The sequence below is a fragment of the Nothobranchius furzeri genome, chromosome 14 (assembly GCF_043380555.1).
Source record: "Nothobranchius furzeri strain GRZ-AD chromosome 14, NfurGRZ-RIMD1, whole genome shotgun sequence".
NCBI classification, from domain to species: Eukaryota; Metazoa; Chordata; class Actinopteri; order Cyprinodontiformes; family Nothobranchiidae; genus Nothobranchius; species Nothobranchius furzeri.
Window position 1 is genome coordinate 63,405,746 of NC_091754.1, and position 15,397 is coordinate 63,421,142.

General features: G+C 41.4%; 1 protein-coding gene across 2 annotated transcripts in view; it reads right to left on the reverse strand.

Annotated features, from left to right (window-relative positions):
• LOC129165064 (gastrula zinc finger protein XlCGF57.1-like) overlaps window positions 1-15,397 on the reverse strand; it is a 42,064-nt gene that overhangs the window by 5,750 nt on the left and 20,917 nt on the right. The window contains exons 1-2 of one of the 2 annotated variants that reach the window (XM_054747305.2): window positions 12,076-13,038; window positions 593-677 (exon numbers count right to left, since the gene is read on the reverse strand). The exons of the other annotated variant lie outside the window; for it this stretch is intronic. Of the exons in view, the coding sequence (XP_054603280.2) occupies window positions 593-602 (10 nt within the window). The 5' untranslated portion in view covers window positions 603-677; window positions 12,076-13,038. Of the gene's footprint in view, window positions 1-592; window positions 678-12,075; window positions 13,039-15,397 lie in introns of those variants that run through there. 2 annotated transcript variants of the gene reach the window in all.

Here is a 15,397-nt window from a genome sequence, read left to right on the forward strand (position 1 = left end):
TCTGTACCTGCTTGTAACTTACATTGATAATAACGTGTTAAATTAAGGCTCATCCAGAAAATAAAACCTGGCGCAGCTACCTGGGCACCAGATTCAGTGGAGTAATGTTTTTGGACGGCTACTTTTAACTATTACTTGATTATAAATATGTTGCAGTAGTGCTAATCTTACTTAAGTGATATATTTTCAGGATATTTTGAGCTCATTTGTTTCCTTTGAAGACGAAGAGATCTACGATGGGCTGCATGGTGGCGCAGTGGTTAGCACTGTTGCCTCGCAGCAAGAAGGTTGCATGTTCAAAAACTCGCCTCGGCTGCGGCCTTTCTGTGTGGAGTTGTGTGTTCTCCCCATGCATGTGTGGGTTTCCTCCGGGTACTCCGGTTTCCCCCACAGATCACAACATGCCCTATAGGTTATAAATTGTAAGTCGCTTTCGATAAAAAGCATCTGCCAAATAAATAAACATAAACGATGACGACTGTAGCCAATTTCTGAAAATACCGACTTCTATCATCCTAGGAACCACACACACACACACACACACACACACACACACACACACACACACACACACAAACACACACACCAGTACCTGTGTCCATGCTGATGAAGCAGTCCCAGCTGATGGATGATCCTTAAGTGGTAGCAGGTTTTCTTTAGCCGTGTTTAGCTAACAGCTGCAATAGAAACAAAGCAGGAGAGCTGATTAAGATGCTGCTTCAGAACAACGCAGGCAGGGGCGCCGTAAAGCGGTGAAAGATTAGGAAGATTCTAAGGGCCCACAGCTGTCAGGGACCCAAAAACGTTTCAAAGTCGAATAAAAAAAATTAAGTTTAAAAATCATTAGTACTTTACTTTGCAGTATTTTTTCTCATTTAAGACATTAAACAATCTTTTAGTCTTTATGAAATGTATATTTATTCAGAGGTCCCTACTTTATTTTGACTAATTAATTTTAAATTACTGTGAGATTATTACTGTGAAGCACCTTTTTGAAGGCACCATACAAGAAAAAAAAAAACCCTCTTCATCTACTAAACACCTTGAAATGAAATGTTTCAAATCTGACTGAATTATGGGAGGTTTTACAAGATGTAATTTGTCTATGTAGCTTTTAGAACACAAACCAAAAATCAGTCATTTCCAAATAATTCACCAGGGATCAAAAATGAAACAAAAGTAGGGCTGCAACTAACGATTATTTTCATAATCGATTAATCTGTCGATTATTTTTTCGATTAATCGATTAATCAGTTTGTTATTGTTTAGCTATTTAACCTTTACAAGTGATGAATACATTTCAGTTAAGAAAAAGAAAAACATAAGAGGATTGTGCAGTTGACTGCAAACTATTTTATTGCACATGAACACAGTTAGCGGTGTAAAATGAGCTAAACAGTGCAAAATATCAGTCCAGAATAATTTTTTGGCATCAAAATATAAGAGGTAAATTCCACAAAAAATAATGTAGAATCTAGAATAGTTTGTAAGTGGTATGCATTGCTGGGGGGTGAGTGTCTTGCTCCCCATGTAGTTGTCCATCGTTGCTTGTTTTTTTCTGCATAAGAAACACAAATAAACTGAATTAAGTACACATATAAAATAAAGCAGCACACACACTACAACACTAAATCAATATTACATTATTTGAATTAATTAACAATATACAGTGATCATTTATTTTGACAAAAATGTGTTGAGGCGTTTTACAGCGTTAGACAGTAAAACAGCCTTTTAATAGTTAAAAAATTACTTTCTGAATTTCCTGTATTTAAAAAGTGAAAGCGTACAACTATGCCGCGTTATATTCACCTGGACACAGCTCGTTTGTATATTTTTCTCCGCAGAGTTGTCCTTTTTTGAATGAGGAACATAGTTATGGGTTTGTGCCGTTTTTCTCTTAACGAGAACATTCTTATAAACAGACGTGCTAAATTTGGCAAGTGCATGATTCACAACACGGAGGAGATTCACGATTGCATCTAGTCAATCAGAAGTAGAACACCGTAGACTGACGTGGCAAAAAAACATGTTTAACGTTCACTATGACGAACTCAGCTCCCAAATTTGATCTGCGTTAGCTTGTTTATTTTCTGTTACTTACCGGATTTACCGGACTTTCCTCTGCTGCATCAGCCCCCACATGTTTTCGTCTCAAATGTTCACTTAGGAACGTCGTGCTTCCGTGCCATGCTAGATGGTTTTTGCATCTTTTGCAGGTCACCCGTCTTTTCATGGCATCTAGAGTGAAGTGCTCCCGTACTCGTGAGGTTTTTGTCCGGGGTTTCTCTTCAGTTTTGTTGCTTCTATTTTTTTTCCGTATTTCTTCTTGTTCCGCCATCTCTCACAGCAAGATGCGCGTCAGTAACGTGTTACGTCGTGAAAACAGAGGGCACTTATTGGCTCGTTTCTTCTTCTACGGCTCCATTGGTAGATCAGTGGCTCATTACTGCCACACACTGGCGGCAAATTTAACAGATTGTAACCGATGTCAGATTGTGGTAAAAAAATAGACTTTATGTGATAAAATATGATTATTAAACAACTAATCGATGACTAAAAAAGTTGTTAACTATTTTAATAATCGATTAGAATCGATTAAATTGATTAGTTGTTTCAGCTCTAAACAAAAGCTATTAATAATTGTAATAAATAAACTTAATATAACACAATAAAATATGAAATCTAGTATTGATGATGGAGAACTACAGCTAATATCCTGCAGGAGTCTGTGCTGCATTTTCCCTGTTGTGCATTAATTTTAATGACTGGACAATTCGATTCCATAGGCTCCAATAACACGTTTTTTGTCTATAATGGGAGGTGGCCACCACCGCCATTTTGACCGTGTCACAGGTTCCGTCCAGCCCAGACAATTCCATAAAAGGGAAGAGAGGAGGAGCTGAGGGTGGGGCTGTAAGGCTGGGATCGAGTGACGACACCCAGGCGAACTAGCTATGAGCTAACCTGAAGCTTACCCAAAGCTAACACGGAGGTGGGAGCCGAGCTAACGGATGTAGCCACCTAGCTTCAACCCTACCGGAGCTAACTGTGGAACACCCATGGACCTGAACCTAACACGAAGTTTAGGTGGAGGTTTTCGGCGCCTGTTCGTGAAAAGTACCTGGATTAAAAAAGTATTAAATCGGTAAGTTTATAATTTATTTCCGTAATGAAAACATTTTGCTTTGAGCAAGTTTTCAGTACCGTATTTTCCGGGCTATCGCTCCTGAGTCGCACTAGCCATTAAATGTATAATGAAGAAGAGAAAATATATTTAAGTCGTATTTTGGGGGGACATTTTATTATTTTTCTTACAAAATCTGAGACCAAGCGTTTCACATTGCAAGACAAGCACCGGTAACCATAACAGAATGAACAACAGCGCGCCATGGTCCCCAGCCAGCAGAGGAGAGGTTGGCGGTGTTTCAAACCCTCCCGGCCGGCGAGGAGAGCTCATTCCTGGGCTGGAGCCGGCCCTCAGCACCCCGCCACAGGCTCCAATAGATGCTGGCGGTGTTTGAAACCCTCCCAGCGGGACAGGGGAAGTCATTGTTGGGTCTGAGTCGGCCCGCAGCAGCGCGGTGTAGCCTACATATTTTGTTATATAAGTCGCTCCGGAGTATAAGTAGCAGGACCGGCCAGACTATGTAAAATTGTGCGAGTTAGTGTCTGGAAAATACGGCAGTTATTAGTATTCGAGCTAAATTAGCAGCCTAAATACATTTCATATATTTCCAAAAAGTAATACTTGTTTGAATCTTGTACAGCCAACTAGCCTTTATTCTGGACTCAGTACAATTCACCAAAAGTAAAGAGACATTCTACAGATGAAGAAAGCACAAGATAACTTACTGGAAGACACTGAATTATCATGAGAACCAGAACAAGAGAGCCTGATAACAGTCATGTGAAAATAACAGTTAAAAAGTATGTATGTGTAATAGAAATAAAAATATATTAGAATTAGTGTAACTCACTGTGATCCAAACAATAAATCAGCCATAGCTGATTAGTAAATATGACATGAGGTCTGGGAGTTTTTAAGGTTCATTCTTTTATAGGGCTGGGCGATATATCGATATTCTTTAAATATCGGTATAATTTTTAAACAAGATATAAGATGACTTTATATCTTTATATCGATATAACTGGCCAAACTGCTATGCTAGCGATTAGCCGCTATGCTAGCGACATGTTGCTCCGTCTCTAAGCGGCTATTACGTGTATTCTCACAAGTTTCCTCAGTCTGAGAGCCTCTGGGTAAATGTGCTGCTCTAAACTTTGCATTTGGCCTCCTGGTTTTTAATTATTTGGGGACGTTCAATGCCAACGGAGTTCTCTTTTCCATCCTGCTTGAGCGAAGAGAAGAGATGAGCCAAAGCCCTCCCTCCCCTGTGCAATGAGGAAACGACTACGGAAAGCCGGAGTGGCCAAATGATCCGAAACATATTGTAAGGGTTTGAATAGTAAACTATAGGGTTATCGTTTTATTTTGAAGGCGAACTCAGCGGGTGAGAAATGTTGTTCCGGTTCCGGTTTTTTCCGCTCTGGTTTGCTATGCTAGTAAATACTCCGTTACGAGTGATTCTGATGAAAAAGTTGAGTTTGTAAGGTGTGGGTTATGGCGACAGTAGCCCGAAAATAACACTCATAAAAGAGCAACCAGAGATTCTGAATCATTACTGTATAATCACTGATTTGAGCCAACACTGCTAACTAATAACTAACAACTAGTTAATAACTAGTTTTTCTAATTACTAATAACTCCATGGTGCATGACCCATGTGATCTTCAGTAGATGCAATTACATCATCGTACATTTAGCTTAACATGATGGGGGTTTTTTTTCTCTGGACAAGACCTATACAATATGGGCCACCTCTAGATGAAATTTAAATAATTTTACATTAATTATAAATATACAATTAAAAAGTGCCTATGGGACATTTGATACACCTCTGGCTCTCAACTGTGTTAGTGTGTGTGTGTGTGTTAGTGTGTGTGTGTGTGTGTGTGTGTGTGTGTGTGTGTGTGTGTGTGTGTGTGTGTGTGTGTGTGTGTGTGTGTGTGTGTGTGTGTGTGTGTGTGTGTGTGTGTGTTAGCAGACAGCTGTACCTGTGTTACTAAAGCTCAGACTGGTAGAGAATAGGCACTACGGTTAAAGTTTGACAAGAATCAATACATTTTTATGCATTTAACCTACTGATTTATGTATATAATTTCTCAAGAGCTTGAAGTGAGTTAACTTGTCAACAGTTTACAGGAGGAAAAATATCGAGATATATATCGTATATCGGAATTCAGCTTAAAGATATCGAGATATAAGTTTTGGTCCATATCGCCCAGCCCTATTCTTTTATTACATTTTTTTCTTAGATCTGTTCAAAGATCACCATGGCAGCCTGTGTGTCTCCAACATCAGCTACACAACGCAGCAAGTGTGAGTTCCAAATACCTGTCTTGACCACTTCATGTATGGTTTTGTACTTTAAACAATTATGACAAACCTGTTATTTTTTCTCCATAGCCATTTGGATCATTGGAGACAGCTACGTGAGGCGTGGTGCCCAGAGAGCTGCAGAGACCCTCGGAGACAACCTTTTAATATTTTACTTTTTTTTTTAATGAGTCGACACTTTGTGCCCTGTTGTTTTATAAAATGTAGTGTTAAAAATAAATGTTTTTGCTCAATTACTGGAATTTCTTTGGTTAGGACTACAAAGTGAGGAATAATCATTTACAAGTTATTTGTACAACAGGCCCATTTTAAATCCCAACAGTTTCTTAGCAGCCAATAGAAATGTGTTCTTTACTAACTTTACTTGGTTTAAAAATCTTACTAAAATAAACAGAGTGCCGTATTTCAAAACCCAATCATACTTGTTATGTATACATTAGCTTTGTAGATATTTGTGTGCAACAAAAACCAAACTTAAATAATTAGTCATTCTTTATTGAAAAACAACAAAATACAGGTATACAGAAAGTGTTGGAAAATGATAACGTGAAAGTATTGCTCTTTAAATGAAATACTACTTATTTTTAAATAGAAAAAATAAAAATGTCCTGTACAGCAACATGACAGAAGAATGGTGGTCTGTCTGTCAGAATGGGCTGAACAGATTTGCTCTATGAAGAGGAGCCTTAATGTGTACGAGGTTCCCCTTGAGTAATATTGGTTTGGGTTATGTATCGCCACATCAGCATGTAAATGCTGAACCAATCTGGAATAAAGACTGCTGATAGAGGATAAACAAGTAAATAGGAGGAAAAATTAATACAACTAGGAAACCAAAATAAAAACAGCAACCAGCAGCTGCACCTGTGAAGAAACATTTCTAAGAGTCATCAAGAAAACGTGGGATGAACAACTATAAACATGTAAACCATGAACCACAAACATCATGAACAACAAACATCAACAAGCATGTGTTCGTGCGTGTGCTGGGATGTGAAGTGTTAAGCCTGGTTTATGCTTCTCCTTCAGCTCCGCAAGGGACAGACACGCACGGATTGACGGAAGCGTTTTGCTCTCATACTTCTCCGTCTCCTGGAGAGTGTTGCAAAGCAATTGCCCGGCAGGACCACAGAGGGCGTAGCGCTGTTCTGTGGTATCCTGTCATGTATCGGTCCAAGATAGTGTGTTTATATTGTGTTTTTTGTGTATATAAGAGACTTTTAACACGGACGTATTTGTCTCTCATTCTCCCACCGCTTCATGCGCTCCCCACCTCTAAACCCACGTTTCCTGTCATTTCCGTCCACAAATAAAACGCTTGCTGCGCATCTTTTCACTCCTCCAGTCACGGGAGAATTAAACGTTCATATTTTTAGAGTTTTTTCGCGAGGCATTCTTCAAGCTTCTCCGTGTCTGCCGCTAGTTAAAACTCGGCTCTCTTTGCAATGGCGGCGCTGTAAACAACAGCGGCATCCTGACCAATCACAAGCTTGCGTAATCCGTCTCGTTCGACGGATGTTTAAAAAAGTGGCCTCGACTCCGTACGTACTTGCGTGCCCTACGCAAGGACGGATAATGGCGTTGCGTGTCTCCGCACTGACGCAGATGGAGAAGCATAAATCAGGCTTTAGACCGCCAAGGATCAGGTGCACTCTGGAACGGCCCCAAGCGCCAGAAAACCTTGCTACAGAGAACTCAGCAAGGCCACATCCAGAACCGGGCTGACACAGGTCATGGGCCACAGGACACAGGAATCACACAGCATTTCCACCTGAAACAGAATCATTCAAATTAGAATCAAATACAACAGTTGTTCAGTATGACATCAAATGGATTTTTAAAGAAGGCAATTGGACTTCTTTGGTTTCACGAATATAGGAGGGTTGATCTTAAGCCTGATTCATGCTTCTCATCCAGTTATAAATATTAAATATTTGAACAAATAAATATTTGTTAAAAGGAAGAAACTGATGATGACTTTAAGATTAGAGGAATGTTCTAGAACGGGTCTGGAACCAACGATGGCCCTTTGGATCAAATTTGGATTAAAAAAATAGCTCATGATTTTATTTATGGATGGAATAAAAATACACGTTGTAAGCATCTTCTCAGTATCTTCATGTTGCACGACTTTCCACAGCAGAAGGACACAAAAACTGCCAGAATTATGATTAGATAGATTTACGTTTTAATCTCAGAATCCCAACTTTTCCCAGAATCCTCACATTATTCTATAAATTCAGAGAAAACAGGGGTGGACCTTTAAAGCGCCCGAGCGCCAATGGCGCTAAATTTTCTCGTTGGGCAGTAAATACTTGACAACTCACCGCCCAGGTGTCGCCCAAGCGTCATTTACACACTGGCTTTCACCTACATCATGGCCCCGCCCTGTAGGAAGCCACCGTTTTCATTTCGCGCGCGTGAACCTGCACGCCTCTAGCCACGTACTGCACTTGTACGATTCGTGCACGTACTGCACGATTCTAGTTATAGTCACGTGAACTATAAGTTCACCATTAAAGACAAAGTGGAACCACGCTAGAAACACACAAGCACGCAGGGAGATGCCGCCGCCACAGGGATGAGATTTCTTGATGAAATCTCCGGCAAAACGCTTTAAAACTGGTGAGGAGAAGCGAGACAGTTCGAAACGGTATGAAGCAGAGAAGCGTGTGTGTAGATTGAATGATTCTTGGCGGTTTAAAGAAGACGGGAGGCGCAGAGAATGGATGTGTTCGAGTTGAGCAGCGCCTCACCTGGAAAACAGACGAGAGCAGACGGAAGCAGCAGGGGGAGTGGCTGAAAGCCGGACAGATTTCCCTACATGTGTAGCTCGGGGGTGATGATGGCTGAAGATATCGCGTTAGCGTTCACACTTTCTTTCTATTTTAATTTTGGTGCCTGTTAGCAGCTGACACACATCCTCACGTGCTTGTGGATGTCATATATTCTATATGGAGACATGACTGTAATAATAAGTAAAGGTTATCAGCTGTAGCTTCAGTGTGCTCATAGGAAACGTGACAAAAGAACACAAATCACATTTCTCTTTATGACCTATATAGTTGTCATCATCAACATAACATGATTTACAGAATACATGTGACCAACTAACATCTCATGTTCTACCACCGGATGTTTGGATCAAAATATGAACCAATCAGATCTTAGATCAGGTGAGAGCCAGGCGTTTCCCATCATCCTCTAGGTTTAGCAGCCGAGGGAGAGCAACTGCAGCGCCTTGCTCCAAAATCTGCGGCCGCCTTGATCTCACGAGGTTATCGTTGCCTACGTAGGCATGACGTCAGAGCAAGTCGGACACAAATCTAACCGACATGCACTGCGCACCGATCACCGCTGGTCTAATCTGCGCAGAACTGGCTCATCTCGAACACAGCCAATGGCACGAGTACAGCAAAGCGGAGGAGGTGATGTATTGCGTTGTATGCCGGAAGTATGCGACAACAAAATCGAGTTGTTGAGGGAACAAACAAATTCAAACTTGAATACGTTATTACGTTTGTGAATGTGTACAAAATAAAGGTTTATTACATTTAAAACAGTTAAGTTGTGATTTTGACTCGTTTTGGCAGCTGACCAGCGGGGCCGGTAGATTCTTGGTGGGGCCGGTAAATATTCAGAGTTACCGGCCCGGCTGGCCGGTTGGTTTTGAAGTTAATGTCTCGCTCCCCTGCTGTGGATATTTCTCAAAATTCAACCATTTTTCTTTTCAAAAGCTTTAGTAAGAGTTTGGACTCCAAACAAGTTTTACTTTGCAGACTGCTTGTCTACACCTTCATCAGATCTGCTCATAATAAAACATTTGGGTTATATTTAATGTCTAGAGAAGATGCTCTTCCTGGGCATTAAGTTATCAAAAACAGATAAAAGTTTTTTTTTACCATAATTTTTACTGCTATCAGCTGATAAATATAATAAAAACAGCCTGATCATTAAAGGGGTGTAAGTGAAACCGCGCGGATCACACAAACCATCATGCTGTCTATATGACTCCGAGTGAAGGAAACATCACGGCGTTCCCTTCCCAACACTTTGGAGAGGCTGTCTAGATTGTGACAAAGCCTTTGAAGGGATTAAGGAACATTAACCCTTAAGAAATCTATAGCATCCCTGTGGAAACACGTTGTGTTTACATGCTCTGAGCCTCCAGTCTGGATGATTTAACCTCCTTAATGTGAGGATTCACTCACTGCCACAGAACACCTGCAGTCTCAACCAGGAAAACAGCTGCTGGAATGGGATTAGAGGCTGGGATTAGGGAACGTCAGACAAAAATGGATGATGAACCTATAAACAGACCTCTTAATGGACGATCATAGCAACACTTAAAGAAGCAGCTGGACCAGAAGCAGACCAGAACTCCTGAAACTGCCCCTCTCCTGATCTATATGGTGGATACCTACATGGAGGACCAGTGTCTGATGTTAGGAACAACATTCGGGCATCAATGGCTGCATGGTGGCACAGTTGTTAGCACTGTTGCCTCGCAGCATGAAAGTTGCAGGTTTGAAACTCGGCTGTGGCCTTTCTGCGTGGAGTTGCGTGTTCTCCCCATGCATGCGTGGGTTTCCTCCGGGTACTCCGGTGTCCCCCACGGTCAGATCTGTCTCAGAGTCCGAGAGCTACACAAGCAGTCAGCCCGCGCAGAAGCTAGCCGACGCATCGGTCAGGCTGCCCGGCCTGACCGCTGCGGAGTACCGGAAGGAACAATGGAACACAGAAGTGTCCCTCCAAGCGGTCATATTTCAACCCATTTTTATCTTAAATGCACTGGGTTTTACAATTTTACCCATCGAAATATGCCCTATTAATTATTTTACCGTATTTTACATTTAAATTTCATGGTTAAACAGTACATGCTACATGTTAAACTGATAGTTAGCTAGCTACTTCGGTAAACTCAGCTAGTTTAAAGGCGGCAGTGACATAAAATACAAATATAGATTTTAACTTACCAAAAAAAATGAAGTGGAGACTCCTTGGACGCTCTATTAGTGCAATTAATACCACAGCCAGTCATTTTGTCCAACAATTGCACAAATAATATCCAAAACAGAATTCACAAGCACAGAGACTCAAAATCCCCACACAGTTTCCAGGAGAGACCAAGGCTGTACTGAGGCCTTTCCACGGAGCTAGCTATGTGGTCACGTGGGTCTGAGGCGGCGGTCACGTGGGTCTGATGCTCATTAATTATACAGAATTTTAGGCTTTTAATACACTTAAACAGAAGAGTGAGAAAAAAATTCACCCCCCTCAGAGTTGTCATGAGTATAAACTAGATAATTTAGACAAAAAACATGTTTTGGTACCAGGCTGTAAACATGTTTATTTCTGCTGTGAAATCGGCATTTTTAACATGGGAGTCAATGAGGATTTGCTCGCTTCTGACACCAGCCCCTAGTGGATGAGAGTGGAACTGCAATTTCTCTTACTTCCGGGTTGGGACCATTTTTAGAGCCGCATTGTGGGGGCTTGGTTCAAAAACAAAGAAGTCACCTTGTGAGCAGAATCCTTCATTTTTGTCAGTCATACAGAAATACTTGATTTCAAGAGGAAAGACAGCTGAAAATGTAGTTATGTAAAGCTTTGACACAACATGGAAATTTAATTAGATATCCAAATTTGAATTTTATCATCAAATAAAATCTTAGAATAAATAAACACATTTTAAGGGAGTAATAGGGGAAATGAGATTAACACCTTTCAGCATGTGCATTTCCTGCTTTTTCCAGCAGTGATATTGCTAATTCTGTTGAAGGAAATTCACTGTTTAATGAGAGACAGCTGGTGAAAATGATATGTAAATAAGTAAGAATGCATGTAGACCCACATAATTAAGCAAAACTGAAACACTAATATAAAGTATATATATTATATATTTTTTTTCTCCCTTCGAATCTGGGAGGGTGGAACCCCAGCTCCAGCTATGGACGAGCCCCCAGGGGGCCCAACTTGATATTTTTTCATGGGGCCCAAAATCTCTGGCAGCCCCCCTGAACGCAGGGGACTAAAGATCCAACGCTTTGGTTCTGATCAGCTGAGGACAGATCCAGTCTGGAAAAGACGACCTTTGGTCACCAGCAGGGGTGGACTGGCCTATCTGGCACTGTCCCGGTGGACCGCTTGCCAAGCTTGGGCCGTCCCAAACCAAGCCTCCGCCTCACGTGCGGTTATAGAGACAAGTCCGCCAGCAGCACCCCCCCCCCCCCCCCCCCCACACACACACACACACACACACACACATATGGCGGGATAGACGAGTCGCGAGCAGCAACCTCCCCTGCCGAGGGCCGACGGTTCATAAAAATGCCAGGGCCAAATTTTGGTCCCAGTCACGGAGTAGAGCTAACCGCTTTTTCCTCCAGAGTCACATTCAGATTCGGGGCTTTTCCGTCGGAGTGTGAGCAGGATGGATGAGAGAGCGAGCAGCGATCCTGCATCATGACCAGCTCAGATGAGCGAGTCTGATAGAGGGAACCTCTTCAATCTGATGAAAGCAGCAAAACGAGCGCGTTTGTCAGAGAGGCCAAAGGAACAGCAGCAGAGCCAGAGGGCAGGAAGTCTAGAGAAAAGCTTTTCTGACCCATTACCTGCTTCTGGAGCTCCGATTGTCACGAAGACCGCAGAATATCTTCTCTGGTTCTGGAAAGAAGTCCACCAAGTTGTTGCGGAGGAGAAGAAAGTTTCCACAGCCTGGTGAGAAGATTTCTGCAGCAGCAGCAGTTAGTCGCTTTAGCCGATCAACTCTCCCAGAGACTCAAATATTCATTCACCTCACACACCAGAACAACAACAAGCTAGCGCTGCTAGCAGCTTCCGGGTTTCTTCTTCTTCTGTACAACCAACGTAAAGGTGCACTGCTGCCACCTAGTGGACACGACTCTGGATGAACAGCAAGAACCTGTGTGTTCAGTGTGTGACTAATAAAGCACACATACTAGTGACATAACCAGGCCAGACTTCTTCATGCAGGTCAATCTGACACTGGTGTTGATATGAAGTCTATGAACTTGAGCCAATACTCCTAATTTATCCTGTGGTGTGCCAGAACAGCATCAAGGCTGCAGGAGACGCAGGACTCTTATGTATCCTCTCTGAATAAAGTCTGTCCTCCCTGGCTCATATAATAATTTTATTGTTATTATTATTATTATTATTATTATTAAAGTCTATCCTCCCTGGCTCATATAATAATAATTATTATTATTGTTGCTGCCCCTTGGCATGAGAGGGTGCTCGCTGCAGAACTACAAAGGCGGAGCTGCACCAGAGTCAGCCCCGTCCATTCACGCAAACTCAGCCTAGCCCACTGACTTCTTCTGTTATTGTTTTCCAACTTTATCGCAAACTAACCTGACCCACATGAATTACGGCTGTTACTAGTTTACAATTGTTAATGCTATGCTCTTTGCTCCAATTAAACAAGAAAAATATATCTTGCTACATGACAAAGCCTGAATATATCCCAAAATGAAAAAGTTTCTTGTAGCGAATATTCCATTTCCATTCCATTCCATGTATTTGATAAAGCACATTTAAAAACAGCATGTGATCTGACTAAAGTGCTGTACGGGGGTAAAAACATATAAGGTTAAACAAATAATATAAAAGAATAAAAGAGCTAGAGCATAGCACAAAGAACCAAACAAGAGAAGTCAATAAAATCGGTAAAAGAACAGTGTAAATAAACCATCGATAAAATAGCTAGGCAGTAAAAGCAAGGGAATAAAAGTAAGTCTTTAAGTGAGACTTAAAAACCCCAATGGAGGAGGAGAGTCTGATATTCAGCGGGAGATCATTCCAGAGTTTCGGAGCGCAGACAGAAAAAGCTTGTTCACCACGGGTTTTGCAGCGTAGACGGGGAATCTGTAGTAGGTGTAGGTCACCTGAACGGAGAGTCCTGCCCGGCACATAAGGAGTAACTCGGATATGTAAGGTGGTGCTAAGCCATTCAGTGCCTTAAAAACAAACAATAACATTTTAAAACGTATACGGTAGTGCACAGGAAGCCAGTGAAGTCTTGCTAAAATTGGAGTGATGTGCTTAACAGCATTTTAGTTGAAACGCCTCACACTGGCTAAATCAGTGGTTCCCAAACTTATTTAGCCGCACACCCCCTTCTATGTCCCGACCATGCCGACACACCCCCCAGCCCTCACATCAGGGCATGGCTATATATATATATATATATATAATATATATATATATATATATATATATAATATATATATATATATATATATATATATATTATATATATATATATATATATATTATATATATATATATATATAATATATATATATATATATATATATAATATATATATATATATAATATATATATATATAATATATATATATAATATATATATATATATATATATATATATCAGACGTCAAGCTAAACAGACAGGGTTAAAAAAATATGATCGACCTTTTTCCCCATCACTTTCATTTTTTAAATAATAATAAACATTCGATACCATTCCAATTTCCTTTGATTTAATTTAAAATAAATATTTAGAGTGCCCAGGTAGCACATAAAATGCAATTTAACAGTTTTCTTAAAGTAGGAACGTTTAACCTGTGCGGCCAGAGCGCTCTCCTTCCTTCTGCTCTGCGTAAACCTGAGCTGGTCACCTACTTGTGCGTAATCAAATGTCAATAGGGGACAAGATATAGCCATGATGTTCACTTTTGCCTCAGACCGACTTATTGCTGTTTTATGGTGTGGCTGAATCTGCGATCCGCTGCCACGCGGACTGGAACAACAAATGCTGCAGTAACATGAGTTGTGGTCAGGTTCTGAGTCACTGGCTGGAGCGGACCCGACTTTAATACGTCATCCCAAAATAGAAGCTAATATCTTATTTGACCTGGAATGAAAAATGTTATAAAACCTCTTAAAAGTTTTTACCACAGAGGAGGCAGCGCTCATTTCTGTCTTCAGTCTGACGGCGCGCCGGAGTTTGCGCCGCGTGCCCGCTTATTGAATCTGTGTGTGTGTGCATGGCACATCTCCATGAGCCGCTCAAGTCACCGCATCTCGTTATCGGCGCTATTTAAACTTCTGCCCAGCCCAGATGTGCTCACATGTGCACCCGTGAGCCGTGGTTCCTCTGGAGCGCGTCTGACCTCTGACAGACGCACTCTGAACTTCAGATCTTCAGCGCGCTGTTAATAGCCTGAATGGGAATCATTTCTTGTTATTTAGTTACATCCACAATGTCCTGTGTGTGAGGTTTACAATGTCAGAACACCTGCATGAGACAGGTGTTAATTACAATCTGCCAGAATGACTCACCACCTTCAGATTCCTCCAACATCGTTAAAAATGATCAAATACGGAACATATCGGCGTGAGCAGGCCAGAGTGCTGAAGCTCGGCGCATTGTTATTATGAAGCTAGGGCACATGCGGAGGACACACACACACGTGCGCAAATATACTTGTTTTCAATTACATTTATTGGGCCCCCTTACTTTTTCTTAAGCCCACCCAAAAATGAGTTTCTGGCTACGCTAATGGTGACATATGACAGACTTCTCTGAGCTCCGCAGCAATTACACTTTTCACCTCGCGCACCCCCCCCCCCCCGGGGGTGCGCGCACCACACTTTGAGAATCCCTGGGCTAAATAAACGAATAAATAAAAAATAAAAAACACATTAGTCATTATATTGTAAACAGTACACCAATAAATTGTTGTAAACATAGTACTGGCAAGTGTAGCTAGAAAAGAAGAAAAATGGTTTTAAACTACCGGATACTTCCGCTAATGGGAGGCGAACCTGTGCAAAACTGCATGCCAATCTGACTCCATAACCACTTCACCACTATACCTAATAAAAAGCAGGTGGCGTTACATGTAATTGTCCCATCCAGTGTGTCTTTGTAGATGGGATGTATGG